Source organism: Pteropus medius, unplaced genomic scaffold (genome assembly GCF_902729225.1).
Source record: "Pteropus medius unplaced genomic scaffold, Ma_sr-lr_union100, whole genome shotgun sequence".
Taxonomy (NCBI): Eukaryota; Metazoa; Chordata; class Mammalia; order Chiroptera; family Pteropodidae; genus Pteropus; species Pteropus medius.
The window spans coordinates 14,804,915-14,829,969 of NW_024351730.1; the positions used below are offsets into that span (position 1 = coordinate 14,804,915).

Consider the following 25,055-nt stretch of genomic DNA (forward strand, 5'->3'; position numbering starts at 1 on the left):
AAGGTTTATGTCATTATCTATCACAATAACAAAATTTAAAGGAATTGGTGATATGTAGTTTTGAAGAGAATAGCATTGGTGATGGACATGTACATTTTTATTAAACATTTTGGACATCTACTTGATATTTGCCAACCTTGAAATATATATTCCCTTTGATACAATAATTTTATTTATAGAAATATATCATAAAATATATTTCAATAATTATATATATATATTTTTTAATATTATAGCCTAGGTACACAATATGTTAATGCCTCTTTGCAGTATTGTGACACAAAAACACTGAGATATTCCTAAATGTCCATCAACATAAGACCAATTAAATATTTTATATATAATGCATCTATTAAGCATGAGGAATACCACATATAAATAAAAAGATTTTCATCATATATTGTTAAATTAATAAAATAAATCAAGTTATGAAACAATATGTAGTGTGCTGTGACCTCTGTAAAATTTACTTGAGTGAATTAAAAAGGGGTGGGAGGAAACATTATATCTGTTTTTTTCTGCAGAAAGTTCTGATAGGAAGGTTACCACATTGTTAACTGGTTACCTCTTGACATTGGGGGAAAGGTGTGGGCAGAGAGCAGAAAGAAAATTTAATTTTTCTCCTTACGTATCTCGTTTTCTTAAAGAAAATTAATCATTTCTGTATTTAACTCCAAAGTATATCGATTATGTTAACTATTACTTAAAACAATAAAACTGTATTTTAAAAATTGAAATAGACATAATAAACTATTTAATTAAGACTATTTAAATAAATAAAATTTAAATAGACTATTTAAATATAAACGCAAGAACAATTAGTTCAATTTTTTTGGTAGCCGTTTTCATATACGAAGCAAAACACACCTCACACACACACACACACACACACACACACACACACACACAGCCTGCCCCACCCCTGCCCCGAGGCTTATTTGAGTATTTTACTAAGCAAATTCGATGATATCTCTATACAGTCTACCTCATATACCGGCCAAAATTTTTAAAAATCTGGAACATTTTCTTTTCCATTTATAAGAAACTGTTAGATAAGGTTTTTAAGAAATAAAGGTATTCGTTAGAGTGATATTCTATTTTAGTTAGAATTATGAATTGTAACTGCCTTATTAGTTGGTATTAGCTTACCCAAACCCTGGAAAGGCAAGCACATGTACTTTCCTTTGTATGTTATAAAAGGGACTTCTTTTTCTTCCTCCTCCTTCCGGTAGCTTTCAGCCGCGCCCCAATACCGATGGCTGTGGTACGAAGAGAGCTCTCCTGTGAGAGCTACCCCATAGAGCTCCGCTGTCCAGGAACAGATGTCATCATGATTGAAAGTGCCAACTATGGGAGGACTGATGACAAAATCTGTGACTCTGACCCTGCTCAGATGGAGAATATACGATGCTATCTGCCAGATGCCTATAAGATTATGTCTCAAAGGTATGAAACTTCTAATATTTTTTTCTTTGTGCATTTAATATAAACTCTCTACATGCATCTGTGTGACATTCAGCATAGGTAAGAACATAAATAATATTGTGTTATTAGAATAATTTGAACCACTTTTTCAATATCAAACTATTCTCCACTAAAACACTAGTGTTTGAAATTATGAATGACATTTGAAAATTATTAACATTGATTAGGTTAGTTATTAAATTTCATGGTCTGCTTTATGTTTTCTAGAACTGGGTTCATTACATGAGAAACTCAATTTATTTTTCACATTTTCCAAAAGTACAATTTTGTAGTTTTTTCCAGAAATTACCGAAAAGTTATTTTACTGCTAACAATTACTTTCTATCAGTGTGGGAAAAAGAATAAAAATTAAAATAACAGGCAATTTTTATAACCATTAATCAAAATACAGTATAATAAAAGACTATTGATTAAAGATTATTTGCCCTTGGAAACAATTTTAAAAGTTATTTTAAATAACTAGTATATCCGTTACTTTAATATATTTAAGTGTTCTAAAAAATATTACCATATTAAAATATAAATTAAGGTACTGTATCACTAGATAAGAAAATAAAGATTTTCAACTCTAGAGAGTCTGATCAATAGGATTCTATCCTATAGCAGTTTTAAATAATGTTAATTTTTTTTATAAGTTTGCTAAATATTAGATATGTTTTAAGTATTTGTTCACTGTTATTGCGATTTCTTAGAAATCAGAGAACTCATTTATTTAATATAAGCCTTCATGCTTTCAGATTACTTGCTCACAAAGTAAGTTTTAAATAATAAATGATTTATTTAGTGAATTTGTTTTTTCTTTAGATTTCTATTTAGACATACCTTCTGTTGTGTAAAGATCTCTTAAAATATGGGGGAAATCTCAGCATATGTAAAAATAAATAAATTGAAGTATAAATTGAAGTATAAAAGCAAAAATAGAATTTTTCAAGGACTATCTTGTGCTTACAAAAGCCCTCTTTATTTTTAACCTTTTGTCTTCTTGATACACTTAAAATTCAGATATGTATGTGTTTGTGTGTACTTAAAAAGTTGATAGAGTCAATACTTTATTTTTATAAGTTGCTGTTGTATAAATTATTAAGAGAAATTATAACATGCCAGGTTTCTGAGGATCAAAGTACCTGAGATATACTTGAAGGATAATGGTCTCTCTGGGAAAACCTGAAGGCTTTTGTTTTTCTATTTCTAAAACACTAGTTCATGCTAAGGTGAGGGTTTATGAGAAATAAAATTTTAAAATTAGGGGTACCATTTGATATTAGTTTAGTTGAATCTGGTTCTTGTGTATCTCTCGTTATATATTTGACATGCCTACAACTACGGTTAAAATTTCTAATGTTATGCGTAAAAGAAGTCTAATCATTTCATTGCATATAGGTGTTGTAATGGTCTTTTAGGAGTGGTTTTCCATGAGTAATAAGGAATGGGCATTTTATTTGTTTCTGTCAGACCACCAAACATTGGATTCCATATAAGGTAATGGGTTGGGTAGGAGATTCTGCTTTTTCTGTGATTAGGTTCTCATTTAAAATGTAGCAGAAGCATTAACTTCAGCTGTTAGATCTCTATATGATTTTCATTGAGATTGTTTTAATCCTTTCGTTGATATTATTAATGGCTCCCAAAATAAGCCTCTAATCTTATAATTATGCAGAAAAAAATCCTCTGGAGCTACTGAATTATATAGGATGTGACTATAAAGTGACAAATCTTCAGAGTAAAATTGCTTTAAGCGTCCTGAGTAAATCATTTGTGGAAGCCCTCCTGGTGGTTTCTCAAGTGAGAATTGTCACTTAACTGAAATAACTGTGGTTAATTCTCCACAGAGACAAGTTCCTTGCTTATATTTGGACTATATTTATACTTGTCCAAAATGAATGCTTTCAACCTTTTTGGAGAAGAAATCGGATTCCATCTTGTAAACTCCCAAGAGATAGGATGACCATGTCCACTTAAGCTGCTTTATAATGAACTTTCACTATCATACCAATGCAGAATATTAAATAATGCTAATAATTACTTGTATAATATGATCAGATCCTGCTAATAATGATATGGACAGTTTATACAATGTGTTTGAGATAAAATCATAACAGAGAACATCTTTTATAAAATATATCTTAAATGATTGTATTTTCTTTCATTATAACTTCTAGAAATACACTGTTTCAGGGTCTAAACATTTTTTAAGCATGCCTCTAGATGAGAGGACTATTACTAAAAAGTGTACTTGTGTATCCTTGTATAACCTGGTTAAAAAAAACCTTCATAACTTGCTTTAAGCTCATAAATTAGACAAATGTCACAGGTAAAGGTAGACATGAAATGGTATTTATACAGATGTTTGCATACACATTGAACGAATGCATAAATAAAGCTGTAACTTGTTAGCTAAGTGTGAAAAATTGGGGACTTGAATTGAAAAGGATATGGCATTTGATTTCCACATTTTCGTCCAGTAGAACTATGCAATCTGACATCTGCTCTAAAGAAGCTAATTTCCTCACAGCCTTTCAGATTGTATTCATGTTCTCAAATCTAAGTGTGTTCTCATGTCATTCTGCCCCCACTTTAATATTTCTGTGCTTTATCTTCTTTTCATTATCCTGCTAGAAGACTTGTTAAATATCAGAAAGCATTTACTTATCATTCTCAGAACTTCTAATCTCACTCATTATCATCTGCATCCATCTTTATTGCATCTAAACATTTATAAACCTATATTATCACATTTTAGATAGTTGCTTTGTCTAAATTGTAGGCTTCTAGAGGGCAGACTTTCTATTCTTTTTACCTAAAACTAACTTTTGACATATAATGATGTGTAAATGAATTAAAAAATATATATTCTCCAATTTTGGCATGCCGCTTAAAAGCTTTCTTTACTCTATTATCTGAGTGGTTTTTATTTCTTTTTATTTTATGTTTACAAACTTCGGAGATCTTAGAAATAGTACATATAGCTTTGGAATCTAAATGTGAAAAACGACCACTGCAGAAATTTTACATTTCAAATTCAGCTGAGGTTTCATGTTATCTTCAGGTATTAATGGAAATATTTTCATTTTTAAGACCATCAGCTCTTGGAAGTCCATGATGTGTAGTTCTCTCTGACAGAGGATAAAATAAGTCAGGCATGGTTCCTGCCTGCAAAACTAGGGGATTTTTTGCAGATAAAAAACAAATCATTTTATCATTTGCTCAATATTTTTTATCTCATTTACATTTATTGAGGACTTATAAAAAGGAGAAAGCTCTTTCAGATATATGATATTAGGAGGTGTTCATTGGCGAGGAAGTGTCAAACCGGTTCTTGAAGGATGGCAGCATTAGAGAAACCAAAAGAGACCAAAGCGATATTAGGTTATTAGTGGATGAACACCAAAAAGAATACAAGGGAATGACTTCTCTTCAATAATGGTTCATCCATCTTTTTCTGTCCTGGCTTCACAAGCTCATTGGTGTTCTGCTGTACAATGTTTAATTTAAAACCTCTTCCAAATGTGTCACTGCATGAAGCCAGCCCCCATCCCTATGCCCCAAATCCTCTCCTAAGATCTGTTACATTCTCTTAAAAAAGCTATCATTTCATGATAAAAGAGCTTGATGCTATTCCCTTGCTAGTAAAAACTCATTTGGAGCCTTTCTTATAGATTGAACATAAACTCCATCTAAGAGTGGGAAATTTAAATATCATGTAACATGATAACCTCATGCCAGCTTTTTACAACTTATTTTAAATATGTAATATAACAGCCTTACTTTACATGGAATTTCATATATTTTTCAAATTGAAAAGGCATTTGTGAATATGCATTTATAAATATATATGACATGCAACAGAAAATTGCACATAAGTGTACAACTCAGTGAATGTTCACCACGCTCATCCAACTAACAACCGATGGAGACACAGAACTTTAACAGCACCTCAAACCCCCCACCTTGTGCCTTCTATCAGCAATATACCCCACTCACCAAAAATTGCTCCTATTCTAACTTAGAACCAAAGATCATTAATATGGACATTTAAAAAAATACCATCTTTAGAGTTTTCTATCAATCAGAGATGTTAAATATATAAAGTTGGAGAATTTTTTCTATTTGAGTGACCTGAGTTCTTTTAGCAGTATTTTAACAATATTACATTTTTATTTGTCATAGTCACATCGGGAACATGCAAAAAAAAAAAGTGAAAGAGAATTGTTTCTCACATATCTAAAAAAGTTATATTTCAGTTTATATCAGTACCACTGCAGGGGATTTTACAGCTTATAGTAGATTTTGGTTTCTGTCGTATTCATTCCTGCCGAAGTTAAAAACTCTTTCAATAGGAGAAGAAGAAATGCCAGTGGCAATTTTTTGTATGTACATGGCTGAGTAAATACTATGCAATAACCTTGTGTATATACATGAATTTTTTCAATGTGAGTATTCTTTCTTCCCTTCACAGATTCATTACATTATGTCTTTTATTTCTGTTTTGAATTATAACAGATCAGAAACAGTTTCTCATAAAAGGTATTTTTCCATTGAATCCATGTTCTTTGCAGTAAAATGAACAGATAGGCATAGAAACTATAATCTATAACTCAGTGCTTTAAGAATGATTGTTGTGTGCATGCTTATTAAAAAAAAAAGACAGGACATGAAGGAAGAAAGAAAGGAAAGTAATTACTATTCCAAAACCCCAAATACAAAGAGTATGGAAAAACAGGAAAGTTCTTATCTGGAAGGCATTTATATCTTCTCTTCTAATATTTTGACCCATTGAAATTCTGAGAAACTATTTTGATAATAGTCTCCTAAAATGCTTCCTAAAACTCCTTGCTATTAATTTAATTTTGAATGGATTTATATGTTATATATGTGTAGTTCTAAATTTAAAAATTGAGTAATCAATTCAAATATCTCAGGAGAGCTTAGAGTAAAAGCTAAAGGGAGTTATGTTAGCTGTCTCTTATGGGCCATGAGAAATATTAACCATTTGTGCAGCGGTTCTTGAAGCGTGGCTCATGGAAATTTGGAATCCCTGAGGTCTTCCCAGGAATTCCAGGTCAGAACTGTTTTCATAACAATACTGACATATTGTTGCCTTTTTCATTGTATTAGATGAAGGCCCTGGTGATTCAAGAGCAATAGCCTGTAAAAGTTCTGGAGTCTTAGCAGGGATCGGGGCAGTAGCAACAATGTACTTTAAAATATTTCTGTTTTCATTTCTAATATGATAAATGTCAGTAGATATAATTCACATAAACTGATAGTCTTTGAGAATCTTAATATTTTAAGAGTTAAAGAGCTCATGAAACAAAGTAGGAGAATTGATGCTTTTGCAAATTTTTTTTTCACTTTTACTTATTAGCTAAACATTAGTCATTTTTATTTTGTTTTCATTATTTTCACATTGCGTAATACTCATTCTATTTGTTTTAAATTAATCTAATCTTTTTCTATGAGTGAATTATTTTTGAAGGGAAGACTGTTATACAGCAGTCCCTGCCCCTACAGAGCCCATTGTAATTAGACCCATTGTAATCTAAAAATGATTGAGTCCTCTTCTGTTCAGACACTCATGTGATTAATCTTTTATAAAACTATAAAAACTGCTTAAAATTAAAAATAAAATGACTGAAATAATAGAAATTTAGATTAGCTTATTTTTAAATGAACTGTATTGCATAGATTAGTAGTATTGGGCTGGGGGAGCCCTGCCATGATATTATTTTAAACACAAAAATGTTGGAAGAACTTAATTTATAAGTATGTATACTGGAAAAAAATGTTTTTCATTTTAAAGGACCATCGATTTTAATCTTCTTTGAAAAAAAAAGGAGTCAATCTTGTAAAGACAGAATTTGAGAAGCTTGCTATGTTTTCCAGTATGCTTTACATTTTCTGAGTTATTTTAAATTTGTCAGCATTAGTTGTTAACTCCAGTTAACTTAGCCGTTAGTAAATACATTGCCAAACTAACTAAACAAAATAAGCCTAAAAGGTATTTAGATACAGATAGTCTGATAAATTTACTTGGAATTTGTCTTGTTTCACATTTCATTTATAAAACATAAAAATCTTTTTTTTGTTGTAATTTACAGCAATGAGCACCTTAGTTGTTTTCCCATTTCTAACTTTTTAGATAATTTTACACTCTGTGGTCAGTCTATAGAACTTGATATCTTATGGAAAATATTTCTAAGATATTACTGAGGAAGGAAAGATTAAAAAGTTTTTGAAAATTAGAAGATATGGTATAAAAATACTTGAGATAATTATCTTCAGTATAAGTTAAATCTCAATGGAAAAGAGTTAAGCAGATTATGAACATTAATTCTGTTACTAAACTCTAGAAAAATTAGTTATAGTGATATAGAGTAGACATTCTAAATCTCTTAGTTTCTCTATTATTACAATGATTATAAAGATTTCTGGATTATTCGGTGAGTAGATCCCAAAGTATTTTGATTGTCTTTCATTTTTTCTTTTTACTGATGAGACAAATTACATAGAATTTAAAAAAAATTATATGAAATTACTTACTACACGTTAGCACAAACATGCCTGCTCTCTCTAAATACAAAGCCTATGATTTTTTACTACTTTTTTCCTTCTTTTAAGACACTAAGAATAATTTTTGTTATAACAAAAGATGTTTATTCACTTTTTTAGTATATTAGTAAAGGCAAGCGAAAGATTCAAATTCATCCACATTTTATATAATTCAAACGAGAGTAAGATTTCTATTTTTTCCTTTTTGATTTACTTATTTATTTATCTAGAACCACCTTGTTGTACAGAAAGGCTTGCAGTGGTTGAAAGTACGAAGGCATTGAAGTTGGGGTCTAGAGATGGAAAAAAGCAAGGGTTGCAGGGTCTTATACCAGCAGGATAGAGAGGTGACAAAAGGAGTTGAGCCAGGTGGACCTAGAGAGGCTATGCCCTCCTAAAGAGACAGTGGCTCCTGCTTCAGCAAGCTGCTGCTTGGTGGGAAGGAATGCCCAGGGTTAATGGATCTGATTGCTCTGAGGATGGCGTAAGTGAAGATTTCCTGATTTATAAATATCAAAACTCAATTTTGTAGAATCCTCAGGTTTGAATCTCTGGTATTGGAAGTTAGACAGTGGTTTTCCTTGCAAGAGTGAGGATGACCATGGACAGAGGTTGGAATGGTACATGAGGAGAATTGCTGGAATGTTTTGTGCCTTGATCTGGGCTGGTTACTTCGATGCGTACAGCTGGTGAACAGCTCATGGAACCATGAAACCAAGCTGACAAAATTGATCAATGTAGCCATTGAGTGTCATCCTTAAGAAACTGCCCTGTCCTTGCCTTTGGATTATTTAGTCAGTTTTCCTTTAGCTGTAGCTTTTATATCAAAGATTAATGTGCCCGAATAAATAGAGAATATATTCAGTTGTTATTGTTAATAATACGCATTAACATTTATCATGTACTTTTTATTTGCCATGTACTCTGATAAAGAATGTATCTTTCATTGTTTTAATTATTCCTCCCCATAAGAAATACATAATTGTATCACTTCCATTTTGCCAATGAGATCATTAAACCACTTAGAAATTGACTTGCTGATTATTTTAAGCCAACATATAGGCTTATTTGAGAGATTTGGGCCTTGTTTATTATAGCAGTGGTGATTAAATGATGAAGTTTTAAGAATAGTTAAAAACTGCTCCTGGTCGTGATCATGATCATGGGAAAAGAAACTCATTTCCTCTGTTGCAAACACTCAACCAAATATTGGATTGATTTGACTCAGGTTTTATCAATATTCAATTAGAACCACATACAAATTTTTATTATTGAAATTTTTGATAGAAACAATTGAATTATTGTGAATCTGAAACTCTCCATCTTCTAAACCTCTTTTTTATTTGAATCAATTATGTTTATAAAGTGTTTTAGATAATGTAATGTAATACAAAAATAAACATTGATAGAACAGAGCTGATTGTATTACTGAATATTTACAGATATAACTATGTGTTGGCAATATTTATTGAGAACTTCCAATGGGCCAGACAATATTCTAAGTACTTTGCATGTCTTAAATCATTTAATTCTTCCCTAGAGCCAGTGAAATGGATATGGTTGTCATCCTTACTTCAGTGTTTAAGCAACACAGTGATTGGCAAAGCTGCATTTTTAACCTAGGCAGTCCAGCTCCAAAATTCATGATAACTACTGCAATCTGTTACATTGTGAGCCATGTCTAAAATGTGTACTGGTTTCAATAAATTGGGCTGACCAAGGAAATGAGGATGAACTATTACTGAAAATATATGCATGTGTGTGTGTGCCTGTATGTTCACCCTCATACACATGTACAGTAATAGTGGTTGGTTATCATTTTCACATACAAATAATGAGAACATGGCATGAAGCTTTTTAAATTATGTGGAATTTATTTTCTAATTTAGAATAAGTTTTCTAGCAAAAACACTCAAATATTGTGATAAAATATATGAAATCAGATTTTATTGTTTTTAACATTTGGGAGTTCACAGGGACACGATTATCTATACAAATACTTCCGGAAAGATGAATTTACTAGGGATAATAGTAAATAAGTTGACATTTGCATGGTATATAGAAATAGAAGAAAATAGATGTCACAACGTTCAAACTTTGGAACAGAGAGGACTCAGGAGTTTAGAAACTAAATACATCACGTGAGTACTTGGAAATACCTGTAAGTGAGAAAATATATTATTCCAGCCTTTCTTAATGAAACTTGAATATAAGATTTTATACAATGTAAATCTTCACAAAGTTTTTACTAATAAGTTATAAAAATGAAAGTGGATCTTTATTTGTACCACTCTATAGTAATTCTATTTGACTATTTGGATTAGTTTATTCTTGTTTGTATTCTGGGTTTTTTTGTTTATTTGTTTCCTATTTGGACTAAATTGTGCTGAAAACATATTGTTCAATTGGGCTCCATGAATACTCTACTAGACACAAGTTTAATTGATTCGTTGTTTCTTAATAATTCTCTATTAAGAATATTACTAAATATAGTAATATCATGCTGTGTAATACATTTTAAATCTTCCTATGATGTGTTGATGTGAATAATTTAAGAGAAATATATATTTCCCAAGTTCTTGAGGAATAACTATTACCCTAATATTTATTATTATGAAAAAAATGCATTAATGACACTAGTTTCTGTAAAATTAGATGTTTATCACATGTGTATCAGGGATATATGTAAATCATATTTATAAAATGGTAAATGCACAATGTTTTTTCATGCAATTGGCTGATTTCAGTATATAATATTTGAATGTATGCTTTGGCTTGAAAGACTTGAGGTCTTTCCAAAAAATACTAGCATCCATAGCTATTAGTACTATCAACAATATGAAAATAAACATTTAGAGCTGTTTCTTGGACTTGTTAGTGTATTGAGGAAATAGCACTTGAAAAAGAGTATAAGCCTATAGGAATATTGCAATATGGAAAGAAAATATACTTCAAAAGTAATAAAGGCAAGAAGAGATGTCATTACAAAAAGAAGAAACTAGAAAAATATGGGTTTGAAGGTGAGTAGATGGTAATTGAACTCAACAGAACATTTTCAGCTAAAATTATTGATGTTGTTGAATTATTTAGACACTTTAAGAGACACTTCGATGTTTTCAAACCATCACCACTGATCATTAAGCAACTGTGTATGTTTTACATTTAATGTAAATTAATATACTCTTAGATATTTTAATTTACTTATCAGATATTATACACTAATTTTATGTGATTTATGATAACTCTCGACTAATGGGAACATCTTATTCAAGATAATATCTCCTGATTTAGAAACATTGTCTTCTCTGTTTCATAATAAAAATAGTTTTTGTTTTAGATTCAGAATTATACCCATGAAGCCCACCAAACCATGGCCATGTGCTACAATGCTTGAGTGTTTCTGTTATATGTCATTTATGTTATATATGTGTTTCTGATATGTTATACTTACACATTTCTAACTCTATCTAGATACTAACTTTTATTATCATTTCTCTCCCTAAACCACAATTTTCGTTTTGTTTTGTTTTCGTTAGGATACAGTGTAAAAATGCCTATAACTAGTTTCACCACTTATAACCTTCCGCATAGTGGTATTATTTCTCTGTAGGTATTTCAGAAATTAAGGTCACAAAAATGTACTTCTCTATAAATTAGTCTCTGAAAAATCTGTTATAATAAAATGTCTTTTACCTTTCCAAGGAATTCAAGTAGATCATTTTTGCCTGAGGAGATAGAAGGATTCTGAATTACTTTCCAAGTTTGGTTCTAAAAAAAGAACATAGAATCCTTCAAATGACCTTACATTCAATTACTTACTCCAATAGTAGTTCTCTGCTGTGAAATAAATAAATAAACAAACAAACAAATAAATAAAACAATTATGTGTAATGTAATCCTTCACTGAAATATTAGAAGTGCAAAAGCATAAATTAGTAAAAGCAGTGCAAGCCTACATTGATAATAGCATGGAACATGAGCCTCCTGCAAAAATCACAGAAAAATGTGTCTTAATTGAAGTTGTACCTAAAATGTTATACATTAGTGCATATAAAGAAAAAATAATTTTTTGGTTGAGTACATATTTGATGGCTGTAGTTGCCTTATAAAAGGATGTAGGCAACAAAAGACAAAAATAAATTGTAGCATAAATCTTATCCCCTAGATTCTTTTACTTTGTTGTACTACAGTTATTGTGGGAAATAATTAAAGAACATGTTGTTTTGATGATTATAGCATGAATTCAATGTATCCTTAGAATGGAGCTTGGAAACCATATGCCAATAGTGTTAGCATACATGTGTGTACACACACACACACACACACACACACACACACAAATAAATGAGAACATAATTTCTGAGCTATAGATATATAGGATATTTACGATTTGTATTCTAGGGTGCAGATTAATTTCAAGAAAAATATGACATTTTTTCCTCTGAAATAGAAGTACACTGTTACCTAATGATTCAAGATTTGAGGTTTACTGTTTCCCTCATTTAAAAAGTAGAGGAATATCTTTCTTATCCATTTATTTTATTATTTTATTTAAAAAATTTGTGTCAGGAAAATAGAAGAGACATGATTATTTTATTTTATTATTGGCAGTACTAATACTTAAACAGATAAAATGATTAATCTAAGGTTAAAAGTGACCCTGTGCCATTTTTTTAAGTTTAACTATATAAATTTGTTTCATCACCAGCCTATTGGAAAACAGATGACTTGTATTTGTTAGTATGAAATAAAAGTATATCTTTTTTTATTAGCAAGATAAAAAAATTTAAATTGTTGGACTTTAAAATTGAAAAATAGAAGTTTCTAATTATGAAAGGAAACAAATTGGAAATGAGATAGTCAACAGTTGTATAAAGACTTTATAAAGAAAAATATGTCTTTTGGAGCACTAAAATTATATAAGTTTTAGTAAGATTTAGAAACTACTCCCTACTCTTCAGATACTTAGGCCTCATCTTCTAAGTTCAGAGCATGTGCTTTGAAATCTTTGCAGCAGACTTTGGTTTGAAATGCAAGCCATGTGTCCCAGTGCATATTGCTTCTCTGAGCAACTTGGAAGCAAAATACTTGCATCGAAGGCTCATAAGGAGAATAGAAAAATCTATGATTTTTCATATGTGTTGCATTACATTGCTAAAGTGATTATGACTAGATATATATTTTTACATTTTCTTCTATTGTTGAATAAGAAGTGTCTTTCTGGATTTCTATAATATTTGTTTTCCTATGTAAGTCAAAAGTGACATGTATAAAAAATTCCTGTCAGAAAGAATCTCCATTATGTCTTTCCAGTGCATCAGCTTCATATTCTAAACAAATGTTATGATGTATTTAGATTTTTAGATTTCTTTCTTTGCTGTACTTATTTTTAATTTTTTTTTTTTTTTATTTTATGACCTTTGGCTAAAGAGTTTGGTTCTGAGTAAATCTTATAGCACATGAAATTTGCCTTTGAAACCATAAAGGTTTGTGTGTGTGTGTGTGTGTGTGTGTGTGTGTGTGTGTGTGTGTGTGTGTGTGTTTGGTTTGTTTTTTCCATTGTGGGGACTTTCATTTCTTTAATTTCTGGGACCTCAGTCTCTTTTCTCCACCCCACTCCTTATTTTATAGTCCTCTATAAAAATGCTATCACTTTTTTACTTTAAAATTATCTCTATGATTTTGAATGTCACTGTAGATTTCCGATTTTCATATTTTTCTTTCACCAAATGGGTCAAGATCTAGTAGGCCAATTCTAACAAAGTCTGTTTCTTTTCAGACAGTACAAGGCAAACTCTTTGCTTTGTATATCTATTCAATAGATCCCAGCAAAAATTACTCGTTAATGTTATTGTACCAGTTTTTGAAACTTATAGAACATGACCTTATTCCTAATATCGTAAAATCTACAAAACATTTCTTTTCCTAATTAACCAATTTAATGTTAAATACAGTTTTTTAGAAAAACGTGAATGAGCTTTGTGTCACTAAACTCAAGTCTGTGTTAGTGAACTCAAATCATTAATTCTCATAAGGAATAATACGCTTTGACCGTAATTTGGCAAACAAGTTTTGGCACATATTCAGTACTGTGTTCATGAAGCTCAAATAACCATGATTGAAGATAATGTAAATTTTATTTTTTTCTGACTTTCTCAGACCCTAAATGATATTACAAAAGCATCTATTTACATACTAAGACTCAAAAATATTCCAAATTAATTTTCTCAATTATACTTTGTGTCAGCAGTGGTAGGGCCTAGTCTCTCAGGGTTTCACTGTGATTTTAAGCTAGAGGAAGCGAAATAATTATTTTTGGAAACTTTTTAAAGAGATGAATGAAATTAAAAAAAATGAATTTGTATATATCTTAGCAGGTGAGTGGAAGTACTATCATTTCTAGGTCATGCAAACTGCTATAGCTAAGGATTTCCATCATCTTTATGTCTTAAAATAGTTTATGGTTTTTAAAGCAAGTTGTTTTAATATAAGTTGTTAGATTATGCATCTGTTAAGAAAGTTTTAGTTTTAAATGAGATAGATAAAAATACATAAATATATAAGTAAATAGAAGTATATTGTTTCAGATAAATGAATAGTCCTTGGAAAAGTTGAGTTGCTTGTGAGTTGCTTATGAATTGCTTGATTAGGGCCTTTGTGTCTTATTTCTGCTAACTCTGGGTTGGCTGCTTCCTTAGTCATCCACAAGGTGATATCCTCCAACCCACAGTAACTCCAGGTGCATTCTCTCTCTCATGACTAAAGGTGTTCCAAGATTCTCTGTACCCTAAGGAGACCTCTTTATCTCTGCATGCCCAGCCAAACCCATTTCTCCTGACTGGAACAGCCTGAGCTCACATCTCTAAGCAATCTGTGTCAGAGGGTAGCATATATAGAGTGCCTTAAGCCAATGGTTCTCAACTGGGGATGATTTCTACTTCCCAGAGTGTATTTGGCAATGCCTGGAGACATTTTTGGTCATCACAACTGGAAGGGTGATGAAACTGTCTTGTGTTAAGAATCTAGGCATGCTGTAAAACATCCTACAATGCACAGAACAATTGCTCAACAACAAAAATTATCAAGCCCCAAATGTGATAGTGCCAATATTGAGAAACCTTGCCTTGAGCCAGTCAGTATCCGCCCTAATCCAAGATGAAGCTCATGCCTAAAAATGAGAAAAGAATGTTCACTTAAGGTAAATCTGTATGTTCTTGACAGAAAATAAGAGAAACAGGTGCTGGAGATATAATCAAAATTATCCATCCCCTACTCCAAAAGTAATTCAGTGTTTTATGTGAAGTAGCACAAAATGGTTTACCCTTTGCTATAAATGACAGTTCTAGGTGTAATACTCTGTAATACCGACAGATATAATCAAGGTTATGATTATTTTCAGTGTTTTGCTTCCCATTTAGGAATTTTTCTATATACTTACAGGAGGCTATATTTTGAGCCATGAAAATATCACTGGATTTATAAGAAATGTGGCTTGAGAATGTCTCCACAAATAATCCCTTTTGGTTTAGTACTCAACAATTAAATTTTGAAGATTTTCTCTATTCTATTTCACATCTTTTAAGCAATAATCTTTGTAGACTTTTGGAGAAAAAGGTCTTAGAGATTTTTAGAGAAAGATGTCACAGTGTCATCTCATTCTGACAGTATTGTTGAAAATATCTTGGTAGACCACATACAAAGCAGTTACCCACATGCCGTTTACATTAGTAATTAGCAGAGAGAATTTTAGGAGGGATTATGGACAATGTCATCACTCCATTGTCCTCTTAATGAAGTAACCAGCACAGTGGTGAGCCAGCTGCACTTTTAAACCCAGCAGGCTAACTTGTGGAATAGAAACTGTTAAGTGTCAGAGGGAAGGGTTTGAATACAAAATTTGCTACTGATGAATGTGCTAAGAAGACTCTTGTTAGGAAACATTTCTTGGATGATGCAGTCTAGGAGTTTAGAAAACTTCAGGGCTCTTTTCAAGTATATATCACCATGCATTTTCTAGTTCAGCTGTAGCCACTTTGTAGGCTAAGGGACCGCAAAGTCTAAAAGGATAAAAATTCTCCCTTGCACGTGAAGACCCTCATCCATAAGACTAGAACTGGAATTATTTGAGTTCACTTTTTTATATAGACACACAGGTTTAGGAATAAAGTATTCATCTCTCAGCACTCAGAACATTTTCAGAAAGAAACATTGAAGAAGAAACAGCAGCCCTTTGAAAAACTAATCTTACTAAGTCCCATTCCTTAGTTTTTTTCCTTTCCTTTTTCTTGACATCAAGCATTCAGTTTAATGACACCAATGAATAAGAATGATTCCAATACCAGGCAAAGCACATACTTAAAAATGAGTGAGGGATGCTCAAGGTAAATCTGTATGTTATTGATAGAAAACAAGATAAATAGATGATGAGGAGATAATATAAGGCACTCTACTTATTACACTGTTTGCCACTATTCATCCCCTACTCCAAAGGCAGTTCAGTATTTTATGTGGAATATTATTAAATGGTTTATCCTTTACTAGAATAACAATGCCAGTGACAAAGACTCAGCATCTCAAAACCTTTGAGGTCACTGCAGCACCACCTCCCCCCCAAAAAAACAAATGAAACCAATCATAGAAGACAAAAGTTGTGCCCACATGTTGATGCTTCAATTTTGAAAGACAACCAATGCTTCTGGTTTAGTCTCACAGCACTTAGAACATTGGGTGTCCCATGATCTGATTGGAGATCCTGCATGCAAGGAGAGATATTTGGCACTGAGTAAATTTGAATTCAGATTTTAGTTTTGTTACACGTTTTGTGTCTAAGGCCTTTGTGAATTCTTCCACTCTTTTCATCACTGGTCTGCGAAGACCGACTAAAGCCCTGGGCTGACCCTCTGCTATGAGTGTGCACTGGTGCTCCTGACTTGAGACGTAGATGCCTCCTGACTGGTAGCACCTCTCCTCTGCTCCAGGTTGTTAAGGTCAAGCTAATAATGAAAGAAACTGGACATGGGAGCACAGGATAAGCTTCATACCAACCGCAGCTTTTAAAATTACTTTAAAACTGTTTAATCAGTGATACTTTTGCTCTGAAATAAAATGTTCATAGTAAGAAAAAACAGAAATGCCATCACATTTTGCTCTTGGAATGAAGTAACTAGTGAACCTCATGCTGAATTTTTTTAAATGTTTAAAATTGTATATTATGACTTAGTAAAAATGTAAATAAATGATATGATGTTATTTCTTAGAAGCATCTGTCAACTCTACTAGTCAGTCATAATAAATGCAAGAATATGCATTCTCAATAATTCTCATTCTATATAAACACTATGATATACAAATATTTCTACTTATAATCTAGGATACAATTAAATTAAGGGTAGTTCAAGATCCTTGATTTCAAACTAAAAGTATAAAAAAAAGTTTGTTTTGTTTTGCCGATAAAATTACTTTGATACAAAACATGCCAGTTTTACTTTTCGAAAATCCAACAAATATCCAGAGTTTCTGTATTGCAGTAGACCATTCTTAAAGACTTGAAAGCTGATGCTGCCCAAGTCCAGCCTTGATAGCATGAAAAGACTCAGATTAACCGTAGAGACAAACTATTGCTAAAAATGCTTCCACATAGGCTACTGTGCCAGTAATCGTAAATCCCAAGGTTCTATCTTAGGAAAAATAGATGGTGATACTGCCGTGGAAGAACAACCTACATGATAAGAGAATGAATTTCTGTAAGGCCTACAAAGCTGGACCAGTCTCCCTCCATTGCTCACCTGCAGCTGGCCTCCCACATTTGCACACACAGCTTTCCCTTTTTGATCATGTCTCTTTATACTTCAAATCTTGCTCCTTCTGATCCAACCATGATGGAATCCTTGAACATGACAGACATAAAACACCTATTATTGCTATTAATTCTTCCATTGATCAATTTAACAGCCTAAACAATGTTTCTGTTAACTTACTGTGAAATACTCTACATTCAAAAGTATATGCAAAAAGAAAAAAGAAAAACTCCTAAGTACAATCAGCCTTATAAATAATGAGGGGATTTTTTTTTTCAAAACTATTAAACAGAAACTGAGGCAAATATTAGAAATGCAAAAGGAAAATGACATTTTACAAAGTCAGTCGATGTTCTTTTATTTATTGAAATACAAAGAAGCTCCCATAGCTTTAGGTGATAAATAGAACCTTGTTAAATGGAAGATATGTGCACCATCTAGAGGGTTTGCCTTGTTGGAGTGCTAACCATATGCAGTCAGATCTTTTTTATTATTAAAGAAAATTCAGAAACTGGATCCTTATGAAAATCTCCTAAATTTTAAATTTTGAATCACTTAAAAAATACACCATGTGGTTCCAATTATCCCTGAAGAGATTTAGCTTATATTTTATTTGTGTCTTCTAGAATCTTGGAGTTTAAATATGAATTACCATGGATGATAATTCCTTCAGAAAGTCAATGAATAGGGCTCTATTTCATCTTTTACTAAATTTTATTTCAATCATTCAGAGATCTTAATTAGAATAAATGATCTCTCAAGTTTATAGAACCACAATATCAGATTTTGTTTTAGTTTACTTTCAAAATCATAGTATGTGCTATGTCCCATGTCTGTTTCGGGTCGTGGTAGTGAAAGGAGAGCTAAAGACCATTAGGGTATAACATTGCGACACATACTGAAATTATGTCAAAGCAAGGTTTTTATAATTAAATTTGGTCAGATCCAAATAGTAAAATGAATTATTATAGGTTTATTAGAAATTGTTTTCCCTCAAACATGATGTCATTAGAAATGATATACCATCACTTAGTAATTTGAGAAGATGTCACCTAAGTAAATCGAATGAGGTGACACACATTATCACTGATTTTCATAGTTGAAAAATATAGAAATATACCTGTAAGTTTCCAAATATAACTTATTCAGTGCCAAACATCTCACATTTATTACTTAGCTGTTCTTTTGTTTATTTACCTGTTTTGCTGGCCTTTTTACATATTTTGCCATATGTGCACAGGAGAAAATAAGAGTGAGAAGAAAATGATATTTCCGTCCATTAATTTTGTCTTTTAAACATGTCTTTTTTTTTTTTTTATAGGGTTGTCTTTTGTGGAAAACATTGCATAGTTATATGGAATTTACTGTACCTTTATTTTATATTATTTGAGAATAGTTTAGATCACTGATATATGAAATAGTATAAAGGTATAACTTAGATTACCAATATAACTAGAGGTATTAGTGGCATCCAGTTAGTTCAATGATGTGGCAGCTGTTCTTGAAACAGAGGTTTTTTTTGGGGAAAATTAATATTTCACTGACTACCTGTGATCTTATTTGGAATTCTTCCTTATGACTAGGGTGAAAAAAACAGGTGTGTGTGTGTGTGTGAAAATTGTCACTCTTCATTTTTTTAGTTTAGCATTCTGTCAGAATGTGTGTTAATGTTTATTTGTTTGTGTTCATGAAATAAGCCTTATCAACTGTGAAACTATTAACTATATAGAGGAAGTCACAGCAGTAATGAGGCAAGAAAATCATTGCCAACAGTATTCTTATTGGTTAGTCTGTTTACCGACTTTACATGGCAAAAGGATATGAGTTCCAAATTGTTTAATGTTAAGATTAACATTTACTCATCATCATTCCCAGAGAAATCTACAATCATATGTTATTTCTTACCTTCTGAAATAATAAATTCTGACTCTGCAGACATGTACAAATACATAATTAATGAACAAGATATAATATGCTGTATATACTATTTTGGACTACACTCCAAAGACTATTTTAAAACCTTTATTAGGTTTCATAAAGTCACTTATGAGTAAGAATGGGCCTGATTAATTTTTGTGGCTATTAATATTTAATAGCCTAACTCTTAAAGAAGTAAACATGGTTCTTTTTAAAGAAGAAAACATCTAAAGTATTTTAGGTTCATTTTTAAAGAATTGTTTCATATTTTAACTGATGTTATTTAGTTTAGTTTCTCTGTAAGTATTTAATATTTTAGAATTCTACATCCTGAATTTCCTTTCCTATATTTATGTGTACAATCCTGATTATACAACCCAGCTTCACCTAATGTTGTTATGTCTTAATCCTTCTTTCCCTTGGGCATGCCCCATCTTATTTTCAAATGTGTAACATTGTGATAACAAATATATCAAATTTGGACCCTCCGTCTTCTGATCTGAATTTTAAAAATGGCCTGTGAGTAGTTGGTTTTAATATATAGAATAAAATGGGCATAAATTATCCATGGTTACTTTTGCTATCTTTAATAAACTTTCTCTCCAAAAGAAATTTAAATGATAATAGGTACCAAAGATGTGTCATATGGTGGGTGGTACGTATTTTTGTCTAAACAGAGACACTCTTGAAACCAAAAGTTCATGGCGTTGGGAATTTTGTCAAGATCATAAGGGTATAACAGGGGAGCCCTGGACTAACTGGGACATGTGTATGAAAGCTAGCAACCAGAATTAACTATATTTTTTATGAACATTTCTTGTTAAGATAAGAAAAGTAATGCATGTGCTGCTTATAAAAGGACACAATTTCATTTTTAATGCAAGGGAATCTATGATGCAAACATTTAATATATAGTTTTATTGACTGCCTAACCTAGTACTTTTCTTTGAGGCAAATGTCACATTTCTAAAATCCATTCTTCATTTAGGCTTATGTGAGTAATGCATTGTTTCTTCATCTCTAATGGGTCCTATTACCAAAGATTGCCCTGGGGTAGATCAGCAAACTGTAGTTTAGAAGATATGTAATTTAAATTTAGACATGATAGGTCACCTTCTTATATTAGGACTGATCTTTAAAGGATGTAATGAGCAAGAAAACATTATTTTCAACCTTTGGGAAATACAACTTAATGTTTCAGTAGTGTAAATGATCTAGCAGATCAAAGGAATATCTTTAGACTAAGTATTTGTTAAAGAGTTCTCTAGAAATAATTTTACAGAGATTATAGTGAGATAGTCAAGTGACTAGAGCATATCGTATTTCTTCTTGAATTTTAGCAAGAAGATAGGAAACCATTCAGATGTTCAATTTACTCTTCTAACATGTTATCTGCTTGAAAGTGTAAAGAAAAAAAAATGGTTTTAACCATAGGGAAAAGAACATTACATTATTATTTCAAAAGAGAAAGTCTTTCATTGCTTTTAGATTAGAAATTTATTTCCTAGAGATCAAAAAATAAATACTATTAAGAGTTAGTGAGATGAAGCATTAAAATTAGTGATTTGACTAAAAAGTGACAAAATTTTACTTCTTAAAATATTTTTTGATTTTTAAGCATAGGGAAAGTATTCTTTTTTTTTTTTTCCTCTCAAGTCTGTTATATCAAAATGTCTATATATGCAGGACTATTCTGAATTACGGAGATGCTAGATGCTCTCATAAATAAACCCCAACATTTCAGTGGCTTAACATAGAGATGTATATTTCTTATCCATTTAAGACTTTAGAGATGATGCTTTAGCAGGTGATTTTTTTTCATATGGTTATCAGAAAACCTAGGGGTTCCTCCAACTTGTGAATCTCATTTTCCCTAGGGCCTAGGAGTCTCCTGTATCCAGATGGCAGAACTGACAGGGGACATGGACTAAATGCAGAGGAACTCTAACTGCTCCCCAAAACCCTAGCCTAGAAAGGTCACCTATCACCTCCAATCATGATCCACTAGAAAGAACTAATCACATAACCATGCCTAATGAGGAGTTCTGCAGATCTATAGTTTCTTTAGATGGCCACTTCCCACATCCTGGAATAAACAACATGATTTTGTTGGACAGCTATCTGTCTGTACCATAGTAACTATGGTAAATTTAATTTGATAGTGAAAGGCCATTCAAAAGATAAGTATTTACAAGATATCAAAGTGTTACTTCCAGGGAGGCAAGATGGATCCCTGAGAGGAAAACTATCTTTAGAGAACAACTTTATCACATTTTGAATTAATACTATGTGCATGAAAGAGCTGATTAAATATCAATTATATTTTTAAAAATTTTATGCACAAATTTAATGGGAAGGAAGCTTCGTAATCAGTGACTCATCCAACCTGGTGTTTTATTATAAACTATATAGACATTTTCTATTCTCTCAGTACATTACAAAATAGAAATTTCTCATTTAAGGAGAATAAAAATTGAAAATAAGGATTAGCATTTGCTTTATTTTCCTGTTGGAAAATGTTCCCACTAATTCACATGGAAGAAAAAAAAAAGTCTCTTTATTCTAGTCAAATTGAAATGTAGCCAATTTAAGCATGCAACGAGTTTTAGAAACAAAAGCAGCTATAGCATAATACTTGGAATGATTATGATATCATTCTATCTTTCAGCTGTGAGGTTATTGTGAATTTTATCAAATGAAGCATTTACTGGTACAAACCTGCTCACTTCCCCTCTGAAAAATCTCCAGATAATGTAGTCTGCTAAAAGACTCATTAGAAACTAGAAACAATTGTCAAAGACTCATCAGATGCTAGATGGTGAAAGGAACGATGGTTATGCCTATGTTTTGTCCTGAAAATATACACCTTTACTTATTTGTTGGATCAACCAAAAATATGAAGAGACATTTAACTAGTTTCTCAAGAGTTCACATTAATATAATGACCTTTTCTTATTTTTATAGCACAGTTATTACCTTTGTTAGATATAATAACACAGTTTAAAAGAGAATTAAAAATAAAGGCACTTAATAAAACCTTAAGTACGAAAGTCAGTCTCTTTTTTATCATTGGGAAAATAGATTATGTTGCTATCTACAAAAAAGTGAGTGATTTAGGCTCTTGCATCCTAGTATTCAAAACAAAGGGCCATTTGTAGATTTTACTACTTTGAGCTCTGATAAATTATTTACTGTTATTTTTGCAATGTCTGATTTTTTGTCTTTTCCATTTTAGTCTAGCCAATTTGAACACAAGATTGGCAGTCCCACTTTAGGTTTTAGAAGCTGTAACTCCCAGGGCATGACTGGGAGCTGCTGTCTACTTCAAAGGAAAAAAGGAAGAAGAAATCCTAAAGCTTCTTTAAATCTCGACAGGGTGAATTTTTTTCATCATCCTCAATTATTATGTGGCATATCTATACACAATTTAGATAAAGTTTCTATCCTAATAGAGCTGAAATTATTTACCAAAAACGTTAAAGGGACATATTAGTTCTTAAAATTAAATAACTGTATCTGGTACCTTACTATGGCCTTCAAGACTTAATATGATGTGGATCCCCAACTTCTGACTGACCTCGTCTCCTATCATGTTCCCCATGCCCATTTCACCTAAACATTGCATATGGCTCCAAATATGTTCTCTTATTTGTTCTTTATATTAGTGTGAGGAAACTTTTAATCAAACTTACATGAGAAAACACTTTTTATTTTTCTTGTTCTGAATATTTTACTACAGAGAATGATATATGTAAGGCCTATGAATACAATTGTGCTTTTTTTTTAAATTTTCACTGTTTTCCAAGGTTTTTGTACATTTAAAAATTGGTCAAGAGTGGGACTACTTCCATGTTGCAGTAGTAGGTTTGACTGTAATAATATTAGTACATTGGTTAAATGAAATACATAAACTGAGATGCAAATGGGGAATATATAATGTATAAAAATGAACAGTGTGATAGCAACATTGAAACTTGATACCTGTGACTGCAAAATTCCAACTGTGAAGAAAGAGGCATGTGTTAAAATCCTAAACGGTATGCATCAAAAGCATCAGTGTGAATTTGTTCAAAACTTACTGGCAAGGATAATTTATGGGTAATGAATTTATTCCTCACATGTTTCATTTTTAACAAAATTGAAAAAGCAGTCTTTTTTTTTTTTTACAAAGGAAGTAAAATACCTAGAGCTAAAGAAAATATTACAAAGTAAAAAGATAATACTGCTAACTATATTTGCAATGTTCACAGTCACCAGCCAGCACCATAGTGAAAGCTGTCACTGGAAGTCTCAAAGGCTGCCAGCATACTTCCATACAGTACTCTCACTAATAGCATTTTGCGTGCTTACGTTGAGAATAATATCAAAACAATTAAATTTACCCCAACTGGTAAACTTCAGAAGGATCTCTTTCCAAACTTTGAAGCATGTAGTTCAGAAAGTGATTGATCTTATTAAGCATTTGCTGTCATCTGCCACAAGGCTGCTGATGCTTAAAGTCCCTTATTCTGTGCTCCATTCATTTCTATTGTGAATACTTTCACTGCAGGATGTGAGCAATCAATTGGGATTTTCAAGACTGAAATAGAAAGGCCAGTCTCTGATAGTTTCAACAAGCCACTCTAGATTTAAAGTACTGTTTAGTATAGTGATCACCCTGTTGCTCAGAGAATGAAGGTAAATTTGTCAAGTTTAATTGAGAAAGAAAATCCAGGGTGCAAGAATGGGCATATTGCGCATGGAATGATGCTCACTTTATTTAGTCTCTATTTAAAAACCCACCTTGTGAAAGAATCCTTCCATGACTACCCTCTCTAAAATAGCAGTTGTATCCCCTGACCCCATCAGACACACTTATTCTGTCACCTTCTCTTGATGTATTTTTCTTCAGACCTGACTACCAGTCATTATAATTAATTTAAATAATTTATTTATTTTTGTCTTATTCAATTAGAATATCAGCTCTATGAGGATAGGGACTTTGTCTTTTTAGGTCACTGTGATATGTCAGTGTTTAAAAGTGTGCCTCGGATATAAAAGACATTTAAGAAATAAATATATAAATACAAGAATATAAATACCTTCTTTCTCACTGGAACCAGAGGGCTTTTCTGTCAGCAGACTCAGAATACAAAAAGAGTTTTTTACAAAGAATCTTTTGTAATGAAAGGAAGCTATTCATTTGTAGGGCAATGATTAAAAAATAACTGCAGTTTGAAAGGAAACAAAAATTGATATTAATTTCAGGTATATCTAAGGATGAAGGTTTTAAGAAATCTATCATCTTGAATTATGATTGCTAGATTT

The 25,055-nt window shown here is 31.7% G+C and overlaps 1 protein-coding gene across 13 annotated transcripts in view; it reads left to right on the forward strand.

The window, feature by feature from the left end:
• Positions 1-25,055, forward strand: part of ADGRL3 (adhesion G protein-coupled receptor L3) — a 726,915-nt gene that overhangs the window by 346,549 nt on the left and 355,311 nt on the right. For 12 of the 13 annotated variants that reach the window (XM_039845304.1, XM_039845303.1, XM_039845307.1 and 9 more), the window contains one exon: positions 1,233-1,446. In XM_039845304.1, the coding sequence (XP_039701238.1) occupies positions 1,233-1,446 (214 nt within the window). Of the gene's footprint in view, positions 1-1,230; positions 1,447-25,055 lie in introns of all 13 variants that reach the window. The other variant, XM_039845313.1, reaches the window with a different exon arrangement.